Genomic DNA, 21,666 nt, shown 5'->3' on the forward strand with positions numbered 1-21,666 from the left:
CTTCTCCTTTTAAAACAGTATCCCACCAATATATCCTGAGAACATTTAATCAGTTCTTTCTGAAATATAAAATTGTTTTCTATTGCTTACATCTCTCTCAATAACAATAATGATGTTGTTATTAACATATATATAATTTTTTTTTAAAGGCAAGAAACACTACATTCCTTAGTCACCTAACAGACTACTGTTTGGTGAACGTTTCACCTTTTGTGTATAACACTGGGATCTGTGGTAGCAAAAACGAAAAAGTTTTAAATAGCCTTATATTTTGATAGGTTAATAATAGATTAAAACATAATTTTTCTAATAAGTATAGATATGTTTGCTTTAACAAAAATAAAAGATTGTGATGCTCTAATTACAGGAATATACTGAAATCCCCATAATCACAGATCTATTAATATGTCCATTTAATACAGTGGCTGCTATGGTTGAAAAACTATAAAGTTGTAATTACATGAAAGATTTAAAAATGATTCATAATATAGTGAACAGCCAATGCAAAGCAGAAGTTTACACTTAAAGCAACAATTTACCAATTACAGGTAACAACTTTACCCATCGTTAATCTGCCAACCAGTAAAAGGATCAAAAGAACAGAATACTTATATAGTAGTTAATACATGCAAAAAGCACACGAATTTCTACTGAAATGTAGAAAACTGTCGTGACCATACGGCCTAATTAGCAGGCACTGCATGTTGCTAGGGCAATTTAGTCTTTACCTAACAAAACTACCACAGCATTTCTGGGGCAACAAACCTTCTCTTAGAAGGTCCAGGGTACCTCATCTACCACTCCTTTAGAAGACTTAGTCTAGACCACATTCAGAGTATTCCACAACAATAAGTCAATTCAGAGCCAGGTGAATTTTTAGTTTGCTTAATAAAAGGGCTGAAAAATGTCACTGATTCCAAAAGTAAGTCACTTGGGCACTCTGCTGTCCTGCTACAAAGTAACAAGGACATCCTAATATTTTCTACAACTTTCATCTGGAATCATGGAAGGTGGTCAGGTAGCCTGTGGAACTAGCTTAGCTTTCAAAACATCTATGAAGACTACAATAACCACAGATTGCCAGTTTCTCAGTATTATATGGTTTACTGAGCTACTGGAACACCTACCTTACCTGAAAAATAGTAACAACATGCACTTAGGAGCAAGTTTGCAGCAGAAACTAAAGGAAATTGAGGAGTAGAACAGAAGTTAGAAGAAAACATGGTTGGACCCTAAACATATACACGTTTGTCCACCCTTCAAGTATTTTTAAAGGAAATCAGCTGTGGTCAAAACAAATCTTTGCCATGAAAAACCTTATATTCTAAAGCAAGAGTCAGCAAACTTCTTCTGTAAAGGGCAGATAGTAAACAGCCTAAGCTTTGCAGGCCATATCATCTCTGTTACAACTACTCAACTCAGCAGCAGGAAGAATGATCTTACAGGGTCTCCAGGATATTGTAAGGCCTAGACTTTTCTTATGAGTGAAATGTGAGGTCACTTGGGTCTTTGAGGAAAAGACTAACATTATTATACTTAACAAGCACCATTATTAAAAAGGATCATTTCAGAGTCTGTGTAGAGAATAATCAGTGATGGTGTAGGGAGGCAAGAAAATGGGAAAGGTAAAAGCAGAAAGCAGTCTGAAGTTATTCCAAGAAAACAAGATATGAATTTGTCTTACACCCCAATGGTAGCAGCATTTGCTAAATGCTTCTACTTCCAACTAAATTATTTTTGGCAAATTAGTGGCTTTTAACTTCAAACTCAGGAATTCCTGTAGTATGGAAAGGCAAGTTATTCAAGATGTTTGAGCTGAGTATAATATGTTTCTTTTCAAAGTCACAAATTAAGCTCATATCCTAGTAGCCAATGCTCAGCCCATAACCCAAGAAAAGCATTTTTGGCCTCAACACCACTGAAATGAGCAAAACCCACTCCAACAGTACCTGATAGGGACTGCTCAGTTTCCAAAAGCTTAATGCAAAAAAATAAATCATGGTTTGTAAGTGTTGCTGCCACATGGACTTTTAGAACTCTGGAATGAATAAAATGGTTCCACATCACTTAACCAATGATCTGTTTATATTCATTTTTGCCAACTTACGAACAATGCTATTTCTTTCATATGCTAAACTCTAAGTTGTAGGTTCCAAATGACAATTTTGGTGTTTTGCTTTCTGAAGCACCTACTTAGGAGAATTTTTTTTTTTTTTGCCTGGAATTCACAACATATTTAATATTCATCATCTTTACCAAGCAACTCAATCAAGATCTGAATAGAAATGTCTTCATCATAAACAACAATGATTTTTCTAAGAGGTTACATAGGTAAGGGAAAGAAACCCATCTCATAATATACAGCACCAGTGTGCCACAGAGATAGCTAAAAAAGGAACACTCTAGAGGGGGAGATCCTGCAAAGGTTTGGATATCTCTTCAGAGTGCTCCAAACTTGGATGAATTTTTGTTATAAATCACCTTGATTAATGGAACACATTTGCTAAAGTGGTTCTGTAATAACTATACAATTCTACTTGCTTGAAAATCCCAGCTTAGAAAAACCGGTGGAAGTAGGGAAGCCTTCAAAAAAATCAGTGGCGGGGGCGTCTGGGTGGCTCAGTCGGTTAAGCATCCGGCTTCAGCTCCGGTCATGATCTCACAGTCTGTGAGTTCAAGCCCCGCGATGGGCTCTGTGCTGACTGCTCGGAGCCTGGAGCCTGCTTTGGATTCTGTGTCTCCCACTTGCACTCTGTCTCTCAAAAATAAATAACCATTAAAAAAAAAAAAAGATTAAAAAAAATAAAATCAGTGGCTTCTCTTTCAGGACCAATATTGCCCCTGATCAAAAATAGTCCCCTTTCTTTTTTAAAAAAAATATTGAAGACAAATACATTTAAGGGAAGTACAATTTGATGAGATAAGAGTAGAATAATAATCAGTAGAAGATATTTTGGGAGAAGTAGTAGTAGCATGGTAAGGAGTACAATTTTGGATGCAGCCAGGGGATGTGTTTGAATTCCAACTGTCTCTCACTGTTTGAAACTGGGCAATCTATTTAACCTCCCTGTTGTCCAGTTTTCTCATCTGTCAAATACTACTACTACCTATCTTATTGGGTTGCTGTTTGGTTGATTAAATAAATTAAGCCTTGTAAAGAGTTTCAACAGTATCTGGTACAGAGTAAATACATAATAAGTGTTAGCTAATAGTACTACAATTATGTCTGTCACTTATAAATGTCAAACCAAAGTGAACAAAATATACCTCGAACAATATGGCAGCGTCCTCTAATTTATCGATTCATAGACAATAAAAATTCGATGAATGTATTTCCTTATACAGAATATTCAAAAAATTTACATCTTACAGTGCTCTGATTATTTGCTCAGATTACTTAGCAAAGATCTAATCCCCTGATGTTCTTCCTCTAATAACTCTTAAGAAAACACCAAGAATTGTATGATGTTTAAGTACACAGAGAGTAGATGCCATCATGTATATGTTTTGTTCTTCTGTCTACTGGCAAAATTATTTCTGGTCTCAAGTATATTCTTGTTGCTAAAACAACTTAAAGGTGACTAGAATGTTTATGAAATGTTAACACTCATATGAAGATGAAACATTATGCAAAATTCTGACATTTTTAAATGAAGTATAAAAGGATACCAAGTCCATGATGAAGGTCATAGAAAAAAATAGGTTATCTGATAATACGCTATCATCTTCAACATTATTACTACTATCAGCTAACAATTACTAGTATGTTTAGCATTGTGGTAATAAACATCAAAAACATTTGCACTGCTGAATCATAGTGCATTATGTGTGGTACATAAATAATAGATTTATTAATCTACTGATCAAACTTATAAGGCAATCAAAGGCTATTATAGTTAAAAATAAATACCCAATGACCAAGACAATTTAACTCTTAATTATTTTTTTATATTGGGAATGAAGATAGTTAACAGTAAAGTTAGTCAACAGCTGTAACAGCTACATCAATAATTTGAGGGTGACACAGAGTATATTTAAGAAAGTAAAAAATTAAGCTATAACACTAAAGTAAGAAAAGCACATGTTCAGTAAAGAAAAGACCACCCTCCCCTGCCATAAGCTCTGTCACAGCAGCTGGGTGATTGGTGAGAGGAGCTAACATTACACCTGCTCCTCACTCTTCCATTCTGCTGCTCTTGCTCTCTTTTTCTAACTGGATAATCAAGTTGATTAGACTAAGGCATATACAATTTCTATTCTAAAAATTTAAATCAGATTTAAAAAGACTAAACTACAGACTTTGATTTTACCAGATTTGCCACTAACAAGTCAGTGGAAAAATTTTCTAAGCCAGGATCCTAGATGCGATTTAGCTGGCATTTCTCCTTTGTCTTCTCCAATCGATGACAATTCTTGTCTTTCATGACTTTGACATTTATATATATATATATATATATTTTTTAACATCTATTTATTTATTTTTGAGGGAGAGAGACAGAGCATGAGCAGGGGAGGGGCAGAGAGAAAGGGAGACACAGAATCTGAAGCAGGCTCCAGGCTCTGAGCTGTCAGCATAGAGCCCAACGCGGGCTTCAACCCACGAACCATGAGATCATGACCTGAGCCAAAGTCGGATGCTTAACCGACTGAGCCACCCAGGTGTCCCATGACTTTGACATTTTTTAAGAGTATTAGTCAGTTATGTTGCAGAATGACACTCAGGGTTTGTCTGATGCTTTCCCATGATTAGGCAGAGGTTACACTTTCTTCTGCAAAAATACCACAAAAGTGATGCGCCCTTCTCAGTGCTTCACTTCAGGAACTACATTATGTTGATATGTCCTTTTATTGGTGGTTAACCTTGATCACTCAATTAAGTGGTGCCTTCCAGTTTCCCCTCTACGAGCTACTATTTGTCCCTTTGTAATAAATGTCTTGAAGGAGATACTTTGAGACTATGCAAATAAGTTATTTTTCTCAAACTTTTGCCCAATATTTTAACATTCATTGGTGAATCATGCCTGCAACAATTATTATTGAGGTATTTATGTAGGGCTTTAAAGGGAACTAAAATATATAAAATATAATGGCCAAGTTGTTCTTAATACATATATTTTTTAAATGTTTGCTTATTTTTGAGAGAGAATGCAAGTGGGGGAGGGGCAGAGAGAGAGGGGTACAGAGGAACCGGAGGGGGCTCTTTGCTGACAGCAGAGAGCCCAATGCAGAGCTTGAACCCATGAACCATGAGATCATGATCTGAGCCAAAGCCAGATGTTCAACCAACTGAGCCACCCAGGCGTCCCTTGATACAAACATATTTAAATTCTACTGAATGCAGCATTTTAACTTATATTCAAAATATGAAAAAAAGTTATTTTCTTTTGTCAGTGTGTTCAGTTAATGCTAATCAATGAATAACATAATTAAAATGTTACTTACATAACTATGGCTTTTAAAGAAATCTGATGGACTATTGGTGAGGATTTTGTCTCCTTCCAAACCAATTACTCTTTTACAAATGTTTGATTTTGGATCACTTGGGCTTTTTGCAATCACAATGTCACCTCTGAGGGGAAAAAAAGTCAAAGAAAGGTCAGTGTTATTTATTAAGCATAAACACATGGACGGACCCTTACAACTTAAAGCCAACACTGTTTATCCTCTCACATACTGACCCTCTCATACATTTACCAGCTTTGTGATTGTTTTATGGGTCAGAATACAACAAGAGTAGTGGAAGCTATTAGAAGATTTTAAAATTTCTGGTAATTCCGTAAGAATTACCTTCTTGCACTATACTTACTATATATTACTTCCATATCCAAATTTTTAGAACCAAAACTATGTAAAAGCAATTCCACGTAAGTATCACCAAATTAACTATGTTAATTTTACTGCCCAGCCAGTAGTATTGACTCTAGAGCACATAAAAATATAGAAATAGCAGAAATATTTCCCTAGAGCTCAAAGAACTGAGGAATTACAATATATATAAACAACCCAGATAATTTACAGTATAGTCAGACTTATTTTTGAGGGATAATATCAGAAGATACAACCAAATAAAATGCTAAAAGCTGCCCAAACACATACTACAAAAAATAAATTGGAGTACCAAACATATATAATCAATATGGGTATGATTACTTATCAAAGGCACGATTCATGGAAGAAATAACAATATATATGTGTTAGAAAAATAAGAAAGATCTTTAAAAGTGGAAATGAAGGAGACAAAATGGAGGAAGGAGACAAAATAAGGCTAACACCCCAACCAAACAGAACACAATTCTCTTTCTGCAAAAAATTAGTAGTAAGTGAATTCTGTTGACTAACCCACATAGTTGAAAGGATTTAATATATTATTGTTTGCACACAGTTGCGGAAATAATTTGATGTTAGTTATAATAAAAGGTGCACATATCGAAATAGCAAAAGCTATAAAAATAAAGGGAAGATGATAGTCAAATCAGAAACCTAGTTATTGTTATATACATAAGTATTAATATGAGTTCTAAACTTTTTGGTAGCCAAGTCAAAAATGAAATTCTGATTAATAACACTGGAATCATTAGCTAACAAAAATAAAGTTTAGTTTGGGAGGTAAGACAAAATTGTCTTAAATAACCAAATCAAAGAGGAATGAATATACAGGAAGGATTCTTATGTAAGGTTATAAAAGACGCCTTCTTCATCAGAAATTTTACAGTAATAGTATTCACTGGAACAATAATTTCTTGGAGTTGAAAGCTATTAAAATACTAAATTCTAGAGGCGCCTGGATGGTTCAGTCAGTCAAGCATCCAACTCCTGATTTCAGCTCAGGTCATAATCCCAGGGTCACAAGATTGAGCCTTGCGTCAGGCCCCACGCTGAGTATGGAGCCTGCTTAAGATTCTTTATCTCTCCCTCTACCCCTCTCCCCACCCTTGTACTCTCTCTCTCTCAAAAAATAAATAAAAATAAAACATTAAATTCTATAATTTGCAGGTAATATAAGGCTGCCCTTTCTCTGAAATGGGAAAAACTAGTCTCTTTTCAACCAACTGGAACCATACCAATGGAACTTTCAGATGAATAAGCTTGCAAAGATTGTAACATACTAAACAAAGTTGATTTTGGCTAGCTTTGGGGAAATAAAATGTTTTCTGTGGATGTTTTATTCAGTTTACATTAAAAAAAAATAATAAATATGACCCTTAAATTCTGTACTTGAATGGTAACATAAAAATCATAATTCAGTCAAGGTGTTTTTACAGAAACCAATATTAATGCAGATTATACTTTTGGTGGTCTAACTATAGAGCTTACAAAATAATTTTTCCTTGGATTCTCAACTCTTTCAAATAGGGTGTTTACAGGAACTTAATAGGAGTAAGGTTTAAATTTTCCTTTCACATTTATAGTTATAAACATCCTGATTAACCTACTAAATTGTAAGCTTTTGAAAAAGACCAATATTTTATTCATCTTAACATTCTCTATAATATACTGCATATGTTATAAGTTAGGTGCTCATTAACTATTTGGTGAAAGAATAAATAGTAATAAGAGACTGTGATTATTATAAATATGAGTGTTCTGTGCATTTAACTGAAAAGAGATTCATGTGCTTTAAATACTAGTTATGCAGACTTTTATTTTGCCTAAACGGATGGCTATTCTAGCTTTAGAAACAGGCAGCTAGCTGAAGGATCTCTTGCCAAGTGTCCGAGATTCCCCTAAAATCTCAGAGTTCTGTGCTGTAGGTAAAAGGAATACTGAGGAGAGTAATATTTTTAAAGTTGAAGTTACCAACCAACTCCCTTGGTTGTAAAAGTTATTTGGTATATCTCATATAAACACCAGATTTTGAGCTGCCCTTTAACCTAATGGGCCTCTTGAATGAATAGAATACAAAATGAAACCTCCAAAGAATCTTAATTAACTTACTGAATGTAGTTATTTGTATTACCCATCTGAATGCAAAGAGTATCTATTAAAAAAAAGATAATATTGAGCTATTCATTCAAAATCTATTTAGCCAACAAGTTCAGCTTCTTGTTAAAGATGCTCAAGGACTAGGAGAGTAAAATCATCTCATTAGCATGGAAAACAGCAGTTTATCTTCATGCTACAGTGATGCTAGGTCTCTAATTAATCCAAAGACTATATGAAGTGCTTTGGATATAAGGTAAAAAGGAAAGAAAGCTAGAACACAACCCCTGTAATGCAAGTCTTATTTTATAACCCCATATCTATCAATTTGGTGTCTTAAAGTTGTTATGAGTAAAAGATGTGAAGGAGAATTTAACCTAGACACCATAGTAGAGCATAGAGCTTGACCAAGAAAGAGATAACTTCAAGTTCTGTACAGAATCTAAGATGGTAAAAGATCAGTAAATGTAAAGAATACTTTTACACTTATTCTTGATGATTTTTCAGTAATGTGAAACAGACTATAGAAAAGGCCAATAATGAAAGAGGAGTGCTTAAACCTTCTTATGCCATAAGCTAAATAACAACTCAAATGAGTCAAATTTGTAGTTTATGGAGAAGAAAAAGCTAGTATTTATTTTTTAATAATTGTGAAAAACTAATGAACCCAAAATTTTAGGGAATCAGAGAAGTCCCCTTTAGAAAATACATTAAATTACTGGGGGCACCTGGGTAGCTCAGTCAGTTGAGCATCCAACTTTGGGTCAGATCATGATCTCATGGTTCATGAGTTCAAGCCCCGTGTTGGCCTCTGTGCTGACAGCTCAGAGCCTGGAGCCTGCTTTACATTCTGTGTTTCCCTCTCTCTCTCTGCCCCTCCCCACTTGCGCGCTCTCTCTCTCTCTCTCTCAAAAATAAAAATTAAAAAGAAAAACGAAAATACATTAAATTACTAATACTTGACATTCATTCAGAAGGAATAATACGTAGTTAAGCAGAATAAACAGTATCATAGGACTGGAAACACCACTCAGAATAGGGTTTTTAAAAATTTAGTGGGAAACAGTATTTGTCAAGGAGTTTTTCAACCTAATTAACCAGGAGACTCATACTAGATGAGATTCCTGGTTTACAGGTATATACAGTGCTGTAGTCGAAGAATCATCAAGTGCTCATCATAAGCTATGAAGAATAAAACAGTCATCAAAAGAAATTCAGGATTATTTCAAATATTTAAAAAGCAATCATTGGTTTGTATATGTAATGTAGTTCCTAAGTCCCTAGGTTCTTCACTCAAAACACTGTAGGGCCCTCTCTCCCCCCAAAAAAGTAAAGTGGGCTTGACTGTACATTATAAAATGGGCTGCTATTCTATTTTAGCCACTAATGCAAGGAACAGTGACCCAGAAGACTGCATGTTTACAGAAACTATTAAATTTCTCAAACTGAGAGAAAATATTTGAATCAAAATTTTAACTAGATGGTCATTAATTTGGCTATTTACAGAAGAGTTTTTAAAAATAAAGTTAAGAAACTGCAGAAAAGACACAATGTGGATACATGTTTTCACCATAACTTTAATGTATCTATGACAGAAATTTACCTTTGGATACCATAGAAATGTCGACTAAGATTTTCTGCAAAGACAACATCTGAATTTTGGATTGTAGGCTCCATTGATGGTCCAGAACACTGAAAAGAGAGGTAATTTTTTAATTTGAATGGAAACCCTTTTTTATATAACATAAATCATCTGAGCAGGCTTATAAGAAAGAAATTCAAACAAATGTTCTTCAAGCTTGGCTGATGATTCATAAGTTGGCACCTCCCAGGTAAGTTCAACTCTACAGAGTGGCCACCAAGTCTGGAAACACAGGTAAGTATATTAAAAATGGCTGAGTGAGAAAACATTATAATACGTGAATAACATATGTTTCCAAATTTTGACCATCCTGTATAATGTAAGCTCCATGAGGTCAGAGACCCTATCACTCACATTCCTAAGCTATATAATCAACACCAAAAACATGCTTTGGCATAAAGCTGATAGTCAATAAATATTTGTTGAATAAATGATTTGCTTTCTTGCTATTATCAAATACCCAGTGCCTATGATGGTAATTTATTAAGTAGTATCATACTATTCTCAAAATGTTCATGCCTTGAGTTCTCTTCTAAGAGAATAGCTTACTCATTTGATGAGGCTGCAATTTGTATTTTCTACTGAAAAATAGTGGCATAATGAGATGCACTTTAAAGATGGTCTATTAGTATGAGTTAAAACAATAATTTTCATGTATACCTGAGAACGGTAATAAATGATCACTGCCACTTAAAATATCTAAATACACCAGTCTCCATTGACTTCACTTATGCGTAGATGAAACTTTTTACTCTAAACTTCTTACCGAGGCAGAAATAACAAAAAAACAAAATGAAAGTTTATATATGCTACCTCTGTAGCCCACTGGAAGTACCAATGTAAATTAAAAACATCAAAGAGGGGACTTCTAGTTAAATATGTTTATTTGCATTTCTCCAACTAAACTTGAGGTTGTAGGACTGTGAATCTGTTAAAACAACATACCACCAACAAAACCCACTCACTGGGTTTTGTAGATTCCAAAGTACTACTTGTAGATTCCAAATCTACTTATTAACTATGGAACTTGGAGCAAGTTACTTAAGCTTACTGAGCCTCAGTTTTTTCTTATGTATGATGGATTTCTATCTAATAAGTATCTCACAGAGTAGAAAAGATTAAATGAGTTAGTAAATATAAAACCTCAAACATCACTGGAACACAATAAGTAGCATTCAATAAATGATAAAAACTATTATTATTAGATTATTAGTAGGGCCCCTCTCAGAAACAGAATACAGAACCTTATTTGAGGTAATGTTACTTAATTTTATATTAGTGCCAATTCCAACATTCTCTTACAACCCCAAATTTAGAAAGATTTTATGCTTTAATAGTCCCATTTTATTAAGTAACTTCCATTAAATAACTTCCATCAAAATAAAGAAAAAACACATTTTCCTTCATTAAAAAAGTATATATTTAAAATTATTATTTTCTTGTAGGTAAAAACTTACCATGACAACACCACCAACATATTCAAAAGCACAATGAGCTATACAGCCATACTGGATAGTATAGCCAACAAGTCGAAAGGTTTTTCCCAGAACACCACGAAGCATAGTTCTATGCAGACTCTGCCACCATTGGCCTGATGGTAAATTTCAAAAAGTTTCATGATCAATACTATTTACAAACACTTAAGAAATAGTTCTATTGTAAAATATTTACAGTCAGTCAGAATGTAGTAAATACCTAATACAGTTTGGTGCAGAAAAGCAAGAGCTTATTTTCATTTGTCCTAATGCTATTTTAAATGACAAATTATGACACTTAATATTTTTATTTCTGAACAGAGATTATATTCAAATAATATCACTGGTTTATATATGAACTAGATAACTAGTAGACTCTAAATTTGTCTCCTTTCATGCTTTGTTTCTTTCCTTGGTGTTAAGATAGATACCTAAGAAAAAATATTAACTCTTTCAAAGTACTAATAACAGTTTCCATACTGTTACCTGCTACACTGTATCAGTTCTTGCCTAACAGGATATAAAAGAGAAAGCACTAGAATAGGTATATGGAAATACAAGTATCACACTGATATTTTCATTAACTTGTGTGATCTTCAATGACTTATTTAACCACTCTGGGCCTGGAAATAATAATAACTCATAGGACAGTTCTGAGAATTGAATTCAATAACATGCCAAAGTGCTTTGTAAATTATAAAGTTATATTCAGTTGTCAGCTATTAACTACTGATACAATGATCACATGAATACTATGAAACAACATAAAGACCATATATTTTTTTAAGCTACAAAAAAAATTTTTTTAATGTTTATTTTTGAGAGAAAGAGAGAGAGAGAGAGACAGCGTGCGAGCAAGGGAGAGTCAGAGAGAGAGGGAGACACAGAATCTGAAGCAAACACCAGGCTCTGAGTTTTTAGCACAGAGCCCGACACAAGGCTCAAACTCACAAACCATGAGATCATGACCTGAGCTGAAATCAGACCCAACTGAATGAGCCACCAAGGCATCCCAAAGCTACAAAAATTTAAAAATATTATCCATCTAAAATATTCTTAGTATCTTTCCCTTCCTTTCTATTTACCTATTACAACTATTTCTTAACTAATGGCCTATGGTTTAGGCCTAGGCTACAATCATTGTTCTCAGATTAAATTTACTAAAACACATCAATAATATGTAAGTAACATTTGCTCAATACTTACTACATGTCAGACTTTACAAATTAACCTCTGTAGATATTATTATCATCATCACTTTATAGATAAAAAAAAAGGGAGCCTAAGTGTAGAGAACTTATATACTCAACATCACAAAGATGGAAAATGATAGTTAAGAACTTAATTATGTTACACTGACTCCTGTATTACTCTCCTGCTCCCATAACATCAATGGCTCTCTATCAGATGAAATACAGATTACTTAGACTCATTTCCAGGATCCATGACAGATGGCTCCCACCCTGTCCTCAGTTTCTAACCTGATCTTCCCTGATACTCCTACATGACCTGACTACTCAATTATACTGGTCTGTTCTTCAAGGAAACTTTGCCAGTAAACACTTATTTATGCCAACACCCATGCCTGGAGTATTCTTCATGATATCCATCATCTATCTAATGTGCAACTCTTCTCCAAATGCTCTCAACAGGCAAGATTTTCTTTCTCTTCAGGGTTCCCATGGGCCTTTTTATACACACACACACACCACTGAGAGCACTATTTCTAAAGTTGATCTGTTTGAATTTGTATCCTGGTTCTACCATATTTTAGTTGTGTGACCTCCATGAGGTTATTATGCCTCTATAAAGCAGAGTTAATATCAATACCTAAGAGAGTTAGTGATTACACATGATCAGACACGTAGTCTGTAGCAGAGTATTTCAATAAATGCTAGTATGCTAGTTACTATATCATTCACTTGGCAATCTACTCTATACTCTAAAACCTCCTAACATTAGTTGTATTTTCAAGTTTCTTATCTTTAAATAAGATAATAGAATTTTATAGCCTACAGCGTAGGGCTGTATCTTTTATTAGCGTTATATTACTTACTAGTGTTCATTCACCTATTAAACATTTACCATGCCTCTTCCTCTAACAAGTTTTCCTTGGCACCATCCCAAGAAATGTAACTCATGCTTTGTGTCACTCACCTTCCTTAGGCATACACTGATTATAATGCTTGCCACACTATACTGTTTATATCTTTCCCCTTATTATAGTACATTTGTTTATGTCTGCAGGTAGTGACTGTGTATTGTTCACCTTTGAATCCTCAGGTCCTACCAAAGAGCACAGTAAACAGAAGACTTATCTGAGGAAATTAATGAATGAATTTTGAATCCGATCTCCTCTACCATCCACATCTTCATCATTATAAAATAGTTAACAATGTTCAAAATGATTATCAGAAGACCACTGAGATTTTTGGTTAATGGAGAGACATGCAAATGCCATATTCACTGAAGAAAGAAATTGTCAGTAACATATTAAAAAGTCTTCTCATTAAATCATTGAGGTAATGTGAAAAATAACTCTTCCCATCAGGAGAAATAAGGAATCTGGCTTACAGTTATAACTGATGCACTTTAAAAAATAGCCATTTCTAGAGTTCAAAAAATAAAAAGTGCTATTTAAAGATAAAAACACTCTATGACTGAAGCTCTATTAATTCAAACAGACTATGAAGAGGAAAAATGAAATACTAATAGAATACATTTTGTCTATAAAATTAATTAGGTTGTCTGAGCACTACTTTGCTCCAAATATAAGATTAGGGAAAAGTGGGATAAGTCCTGTAGCTTAGCTCTGAAAATTTGATTTATGATAAAAAATCCTAAAAGTAGTGAAGTGTATATTACATTTTAAAATGAAAATAAAAATGGGCCTAACTGATATTAGAAAGGGGATGTATTATTAAACAAGAGGAAACATATGGCACTTACCAAAAAGCTATTGGTAATACAGGTGAAAGATGAAATTAGAGGGTAAATCACTTAGCAATCTACCAAAATTTAAATCATTTGGATTATGCAATAGAATCCACTTGGTTAAAAAACATACGCAAAAGTACTGAGATGCTGTAACTATACAGTGGTTCTGATTCACTGAGAAGGCTTGTTATTAACTCACATTCAGAAGTAATTGGGGCCATAAAGGCTTTTTTATGACTCGGACAATGCCCAACTCCAAATACAATGTTTGTAATGGAACTGTCTCATAAAATAATAAAATTAATAGATGAGAGTGATCCAAAGAAAGAAGTTAACAGACCCTGTTTCTTCCCTATAGGTATTAGCAACAGAATGGAGTCTGAAGTGTCTAAAATTACTTTGGATATTAGTCTATTAAGGGGAAAAAGAGCTATGAAGCTATTTCGAGAGAAATCTGAGGATAAAAGACTATGTGGCCTTGTATTTTAAAAGTGCACTGAAATGCACTGTTGAGGAATATTGAAATTGAGAATAAGAGCTGATGGATTTTTTAAAGAGTAATCTCAGAGCAGAAAGTAGCATTCATAAAAAACACAAATAAGCCACACACTGCTAGCGCTCAGTAGCCTTTCTAGCAAAAAGGGTTAAGACAGAGGTTCCAAATCTCTGCTTTACATAGTTATTTCAAAGGTCTATGTATCTATAAGTGAATACATGCTCTGGATAACTTTTGCTTGTCCCTTCAGATTTACTCTCTACCCTTTTCCATGTGCCCTTGGAAAACTGACCTATATAAACTACATCAAGGCACTCCTGTACCCAGTAACTGAACTCCAGTAGGAAGTCAGAGGAAGGAAGAGTTATGTCTTTTCTTGCGTCCTTACCTGTGGACTCTTCTCAGCCTGGCTATGTTTGGATCAAAGGTCACTAAATCTCCAAAGGCAGTCTGCAATACAGTAATCTCTCTCCTAGGTTCCTATGACCCTTCCTTTACCTAGTCCCTTCGAGCTTAGGAATGAAAACAGATTGACTGATGCTGGTTCCTGTGCTATCCATGATGATTCTCCCATACCCTACACACACCTCTGTAATTAGTTTCTGTAAATAAACCTTCCTTACATTATCCAACTTTGAGTGTGTCAGCTGTTTTCCATAGGTGTCCTGGTGATACAATATACCTACCATTTGCTAAAATAACAACTCAGGTGGGGGAATGGGCTAAAAGGGTGATGGGCATTAAAGAAGGCACTTGTTGGGATGAGCACCGGGTGTTATAAGTGATGAATCACTAAATTCTACTCCTGCAACCAGTATTATCCTATATGTTGACTAACTTCGATTTAAATTAAAAGAATGTTAGCTTCCAAAAAAATAAATAAAAATATTTAAAAAAACACAACTCATCATGTAGAAGTTTACAATATTTGATGTTAATGAAGGAATTCTCATAAACAGCCATTTGTAAAACACTGCTGACGGGTATGCAAAATAGACAACCCCTAAAAAGAGGAACGTGGCTATCGTAATGGCATATACATTTTACTCTCGGACCAACCATCCCACTTTCAAGAATTATCCAGCTCCAAGATCCAAACACCATGTGCACAAGATTCTTCATATTAGCATTATTGAAATAGCAAAAGCAGAAACAAACCAAATACACATCCATAGAAAACAGTTAACTAAATTACAGAACACCACACAAAGGAATTCTATATACCCATGGTGGGGGGGGGGGGAGGGGGGAGAGTTCCATGAGCTAATAATAAATGATTTCTAGGATAAATTGCTTTTAAAAAAAAGCAAGGTACAAAAAAGTAAATAGAGTAATTTATCATTTCTGGAAAAAGGGAAAATAATTTTTTATCAAAGAGAAAGAAAATAATGAAAATGGTAACATTTATAAATGGAGTAGGTGAGAACAGTGTGAAAGGGATAAGGGTGAGTATACCTCTGTATACAGTTCTGAGGCAAATGCTTCATTTACATTGTTAAAAAAATAGAAGCAAAAAAAATGGAAAAAGGGAATTGTAAAATTGAAAACAACAAGAAAAATAAGCCTGTCTGTATACTCAAAATGCTAACACTACCAAACAGAAAAACTAAGGTAAAAAAAAAAATTTGCAAATGAAATCTTAAACTCTTAGTAGGTCTGTTGTTGTTGTTTCTTTTATGTGTATTTCAGATAATACAAATGAGCAAACATTAAATTATTGGAAGCAAGATTCTCAATGTTAGAAAGAAGCCAGAAATATGGAATAAAGGAAGGTTAGGAAGGTGTTGGCAGTATCAAAACAAAATTTTTAAATTTATTTATCCTGAGAGAGAGAGCACGTGTGAGTAGGGGAAGGGGTAGAGAGAAGGAGAAAGAGAATTCCAAGCAGGCTCCTCACTGCCAGCTCAACATAGGGCTCGAACTCACAAACCATGAGATCATGACCTAAGCCAAAATCAATGATACGTAACCAAATGAGCAATCCTCATGTCCCAAAACAAACTTATTTAAATAAAGAAATGTGTGTGTGTGTGTGTGTGGTCTGTCTGCCTGCCTATATTAAATATCATCCTAGCTCGGAACACTGAAAAGACCACTAGAAAGAAGCAACGACACTGTAGTAGTAATGAGCACACTTAGCATGCAGATTTTTGGTCTCCAAATCATTCCCCAGTAGGAGAAACAATTTAGGGCAGAACAATCTTGTGCAAGAAAGCAAGCATGTGCTCAAAGACAAATGGAGGCATAGGAACCACTTTAAAGGGTCTCTCACTGGCCAAATTTGGGATTAAAAAAAAAAAAGTTAACACAGATAGATGATACATTAGATTTAAAATAAAATCTATTGAGTACATACTAATTTTTTTATTTTTTATTTTTTATTTTTTATTTTTTTTTAATTTTTTTTAACGTTTATTTATTTTTGAGACAGAGAGAGACAGAGCATGAACGGGGGAGGGGCAGAGAGAGAGGGAGACACAAATCGGAAACAGGCTCCAGGCTCTGAGCCATCAACCCAGAGCCTGACGCGGGGCTCGAACTCACGGACCGCGAGATCGTGACCTGAGCTGAAGTCGGACGTTTAACTGACTGAGCCACCCAGGCGCCCCTTTACTAATTTTTTTAAAATAGATGTATGTGTTGGAGATAAGAAAAGCTCTTTATCAAAAAATAGCAGCTAATAAATATAGAGGGAATTAACAGAACTACCACCAATATAATAATTGGTTCAGTCAAGGGTCATTAATAGATGCTAAAAATTACTGGGTGAAAGGTTGTTGGTAAACAGGATATATGCAAAGTATTCAAGTAAATAATTTATTATTCACAAAATACCTTTACACAAAGAGATCTGGTAAACATCTTAAATGAGCAAATTTAGCTGCATAAATAAAAGTACAAACTGATTATTATTATTATGTACTGCAAAGACAAGTACATCATCATGAGTGCACTTTTCTTGCCAAAAATGTGTAACCTAAATCTACTTATGAATAATCAGACATATCCATTCCATACATCCATTGTGGTCATTGTACAAGACAACAACTTGACCAATTAAAAAAATAGAAGTTTAATAAGAGAAAAAAAAATAAGAAGACTACCATTTAAGTTACAATAAGGCCATGATAATCAAATACTGTATGAAATCCTTAACTGGACCCTGGAATATAAGAAAGAAAAAAAAGCAATAAAAAATATTATGGGGATAACAGGAAATTTGAACATGGTTTGTAAATCAAATATATCATTGTTTCAATATTAAATTTCTTTTTTTAATTTTTAAAGTTTATTTATTTTCAGATAGACAAGAGAACACAGCAGGTTAGGGACAGAGAGAAGGGAGACAAAGAATCCCAAGCAGGCTCAGTTCTGTCAGTGCAGACAGAGCCTGAGTCAGGGCTCAAACTCACGAACCACGAGATCCTGACCTGAGCCAAAATCAAGAGTGGGACACGCCACCCAGGTGCCCTCAGTGTCAAATTTCTTAACAATATCATGATTATGCAGGGGAATGATCTTGTTTGTAGGAGAGAAACACTGATTTAGACATGTTATGTGTATAACTTTCATATCGTTTACTTCTACTACTGAAACAGAGAAGATAAATACAGAGAAGTTTATACACAGACACACATACATGTATATGTATATATACAGAGGAACAGAGAAAACTAATGTAGCAAAATCTTCATTGTAAATCCAGATGGAGTGTAAATGAATGTGCACAGCACTATTTTTTTCTCCCAATTTTATTACAGAATATAACTTTTTGAAAAAGCACTTGGGGGAAAAGGATATCCTCACAGTCATTCAATCATTCAACAAATATTTACTGAGCTTCTACGATATGCCAGATACTGCAAGCAGCCCTGGAAATACAATAGTGAACATGATGCCTGTCCTTGTATAGCTTATAGTTTATTGGGATTGATGTCACAAACATACAGAGTAAAGAAATAAACACATAAATATATTAAATAATTTCCAAAAGAGAAACTAGGGTAAAGTGATAAAGACTGATGGGTGGGGCATATATTCTTTAGGATGAATTAGGAAAGATTTTTCCAAGGAAATACCACTAAAGTTGGGTTCTGAACAATAAGAAAATAACAATAATGGAAAGGGCAGGAAGAATTTTATGGGCAGAAAAAATAGCATGCATGTGCTTTAAAAAAATAAAAGAAGGCTGGAGCACTATGTGGAGGACATAAAATGAGAATAAAGAGATAGGCAAGATTATTTACAGTCTTCCAGAATTTGGGATTTTATTCTAAGACTAATGGGAAGCCACTGAAGGATCTTAATTAAACAGAAGAGTAACATAATTTGATTTTCAATTTAATATCACTCATTGTGATGTAGAGGAAGAACTGCAATGAGGGCAGAAATAAAAATGCTGGCAGAGCAGTTAGGCTGGACCAACTACAGTGGTGGCAGCGGAAATGGAGAGAAAGGAATGGACTGGAGAAATTTAAGAGGCAAAATAAATGGCAAAGAAAAAGAAAGAATCAGGATGACCCTCAAGTTTCTGGACTGAGTAACTGGGTAAATGGAGGTCTATCCACAGGGTTTCATTCATACCCATATTTGGAACAGAAAACAGAGTCCAGTTTTGGCCATGTTAAATTTGATATATTCATAATATATTCAAGGGGGTGTGTATGAGATGAGCCCTGGAGTTCAAAGCAAGTTTCACACATGAGAAGTCTTGGAAAAATAAGCCCTATCACAGTGAGGATTGCATTCTACTACAAACAAGAGAAAACCAGAATAATCGGAACTTTATAAAGGAAGGGATTTATTTTCTAACAAGATTAGCTACTACATCCAAGTTATAAGCAGAAAAAAATTATTAAGAGTTTACTCCTTACTAATTTGTTGTCTTTTTATCCAGGAAAATAAACCACATTCATTCCATCTACATCTAACTAGCCAAGACTATGTAACTAAAGGGTGTTAGGAGAAAACTGCCATTTTCTTTGTTAAGTGTTGTAGCACTATTTTACCTTTAAAAATCATCTGAGTATTATCTGAAAAACATTAAAACTTTTTAAAAAGTATGAAAGGGAGATGTGGAAAAGGAGACAACAAAAATAGTCAACTCTTTTAAACATTTTGGCTATGCAGGCAAGCTAGACAGTAGAGCAGGGTTTTTCATCTACTAACACGTGGGGCCAGACAGGTCCTTGCTGTGGGCGGCTATCTTAGGCATTGTAGGATTTTAGCAGCATTTCTGGCCTCTAGATACCAGTAATATCCCCTTCCCCAGTTGTGACAAACTAAAATGTTTCTAGACATTGCCAAATGTTCCCTGGGGTGCAAAACCACCCTCAGCTGAAAGCCACTGCAGCAGAGTAAGAGAAAGAATGTGGCATTGAACAGGTTTTTAAAACATAAAGAAACATAGTGGCATGCTTGACAGCCAATGGTAAGAATCCCACAGGGAAAGAGGCTAATGATGAGGTGCAAGTACTAATGAGAGAGGGGAAAAGGGAGAGAGGAAAAATAGACGATTGAATATTGAAGAAAGGAGGCAAGAGGAGGACTTCAATGCCAGTTTTGACAGAATGGTTTATACCACGTTAACCTTCTTGGGGAAAACAATAAAACAGTTACAAAATCTGAATAAAATATACAAAATAGCTGTTTCGATGCATTAGGCAGCAGTCTAAGCAAGATGTGAGGGGCTAGGATCTATGAATGAACGGAAGAACATAAGGCAAGCTCCACATTCACCTGGCCTTTTCTCTGAGAGTGGTAGCCAATTCGCAGCACAGGAAAATAAGAGTTTTAGCAGAAAGTAGCAGTCTCACTTAGCCAAGAAAGTAGATGGCACATAAGGGTCAAGCTACAAACAGGAAGGAACCACAAGGCTCCGCTAAACTGCCACTGAGCAGAGTGTGAGTTCCAGAATACCAGCAGAAAGCAGTAAATAAAAGGCTAGAAACCTAAGCAAAGCTGTCAGCCACCACAGAAAACCACACCATGTGAGGGAGACAGGGGCTGGACTTGAAGACCCTCAGATCAGCCTTAACAAAGAATACAACCAACCCAAGACAGGATTAAAGTAACCTATTCATACACTATCTACCTGCAGAGGAAAAACAAAGGTAAAAGGTTTAATTTTCATAGAGCACAACATTATTTAGAACTCCTATAATATTTTTTTATAACCTCAGAGTAGAAGGCCTTCTTTAAAAAAATTGATACATAATACATATACCATTAAATTCACTAAGGTACAAAATTCAGTGGTTTTAGTTTATCCACAGGGTTTTGGTTGTTTTTTGTTTTGTTTTGTTTTTTCCTTTTTTTCCCCCAAGCCTACTCAGCACTGTCAGCACAGAACCTGATGCAGGGCTCGAACTCACACCGTGAGATCATGACCTGAGCCTAAATCAAGAGTCAGATGCTTAACTTAATGAGCACCCAGGCACCCCATCCACAAGGCTTTTAGTGTATCCAAAGGGTTTTAGTATATCCATCACCATTACCTAATTCCAGAATATTTTCATCTTCTCAAGACAACAAACAAAACCCCAAACCAAAACCCTATACCCATTAGCAGTCACTCTCCATTCCTTCCCCGCTTCCTTCTAGCTCCTGGCAACCATGTGTCTATGGATTTGCTTATTCTAGACATTCCATACAAATGGAATCATATAATAAGTGAAATTTTTTTATTGGCTTCTTTTACCTGGCATAATGTTTCCAAGGTTCATAAATGTTGTAGCATGCATTAGCACATTATTCCTTTTTATGGCTGTCAATATTTCAATGCACAGATACAACATTTTTGTTTATCCTTTATCAGTTGATGGACATCTGGGTTGTTTTCACTTTTTAGTTATTATAAAGAATGTGCTATGAACATTTGTGTACAGGTTTTGTGGGGTTTTCAATTCTCTTGGATATATATCTAGGAGTAGAATTGATGAGTTACATGAAAATGATGTTTAACTTTTTGAGGAACTGTCAAACCATTTTCCAAAGTGGCTGTACCATTTTATATTTTCACATACACAGCAATATATAAGGGTTCCAAATTCCCTACATTCTTGCCAATGCCACTTGTTACTGTCTATGTCTTCACTAGAGCCACCCTAGTAAGAGTAAAGAAATATTTCATCGTGACTTTGGCATTTTCTAATAACCAATGAACAGCTTTTTCATGTGCTTAATGGATATTTACA

General features: G+C 34.8%; 1 protein-coding gene across 6 annotated transcripts in view; it reads right to left on the reverse strand.

Moving 5' to 3' along the window:
• IMMP1L (inner mitochondrial membrane peptidase subunit 1) overlaps nucleotides 1-21,666 on the reverse strand; it is an 81,865-nt gene that overhangs the window by 15,021 nt on the left and 45,178 nt on the right. For all 6 annotated transcript variants that reach the window (XM_043580865.1, XM_043580866.1, XM_043580864.1 and 3 more), the window contains 3 exons: nucleotides 11,020-11,153; nucleotides 9,524-9,612; nucleotides 5,443-5,569 (listed from right to left, as the gene is read on the reverse strand). In XM_043580865.1, coding sequence (XP_043436800.1) covers nucleotides 5,443-5,569; nucleotides 9,524-9,612; nucleotides 11,020-11,124 — 321 coding nt within the window. In that variant the 5' untranslated portion in view covers nucleotides 11,125-11,153. The remainder of the gene's footprint in view (nucleotides 1-5,442; nucleotides 5,570-9,523; nucleotides 9,613-11,019; nucleotides 11,154-21,666) is intronic.

This window comes from Prionailurus bengalensis, chromosome D1 (assembly GCF_016509475.1).
Source record: "Prionailurus bengalensis isolate Pbe53 chromosome D1, Fcat_Pben_1.1_paternal_pri, whole genome shotgun sequence".
Taxonomy (NCBI): domain Eukaryota; kingdom Metazoa; phylum Chordata; class Mammalia; order Carnivora; family Felidae; genus Prionailurus; species Prionailurus bengalensis.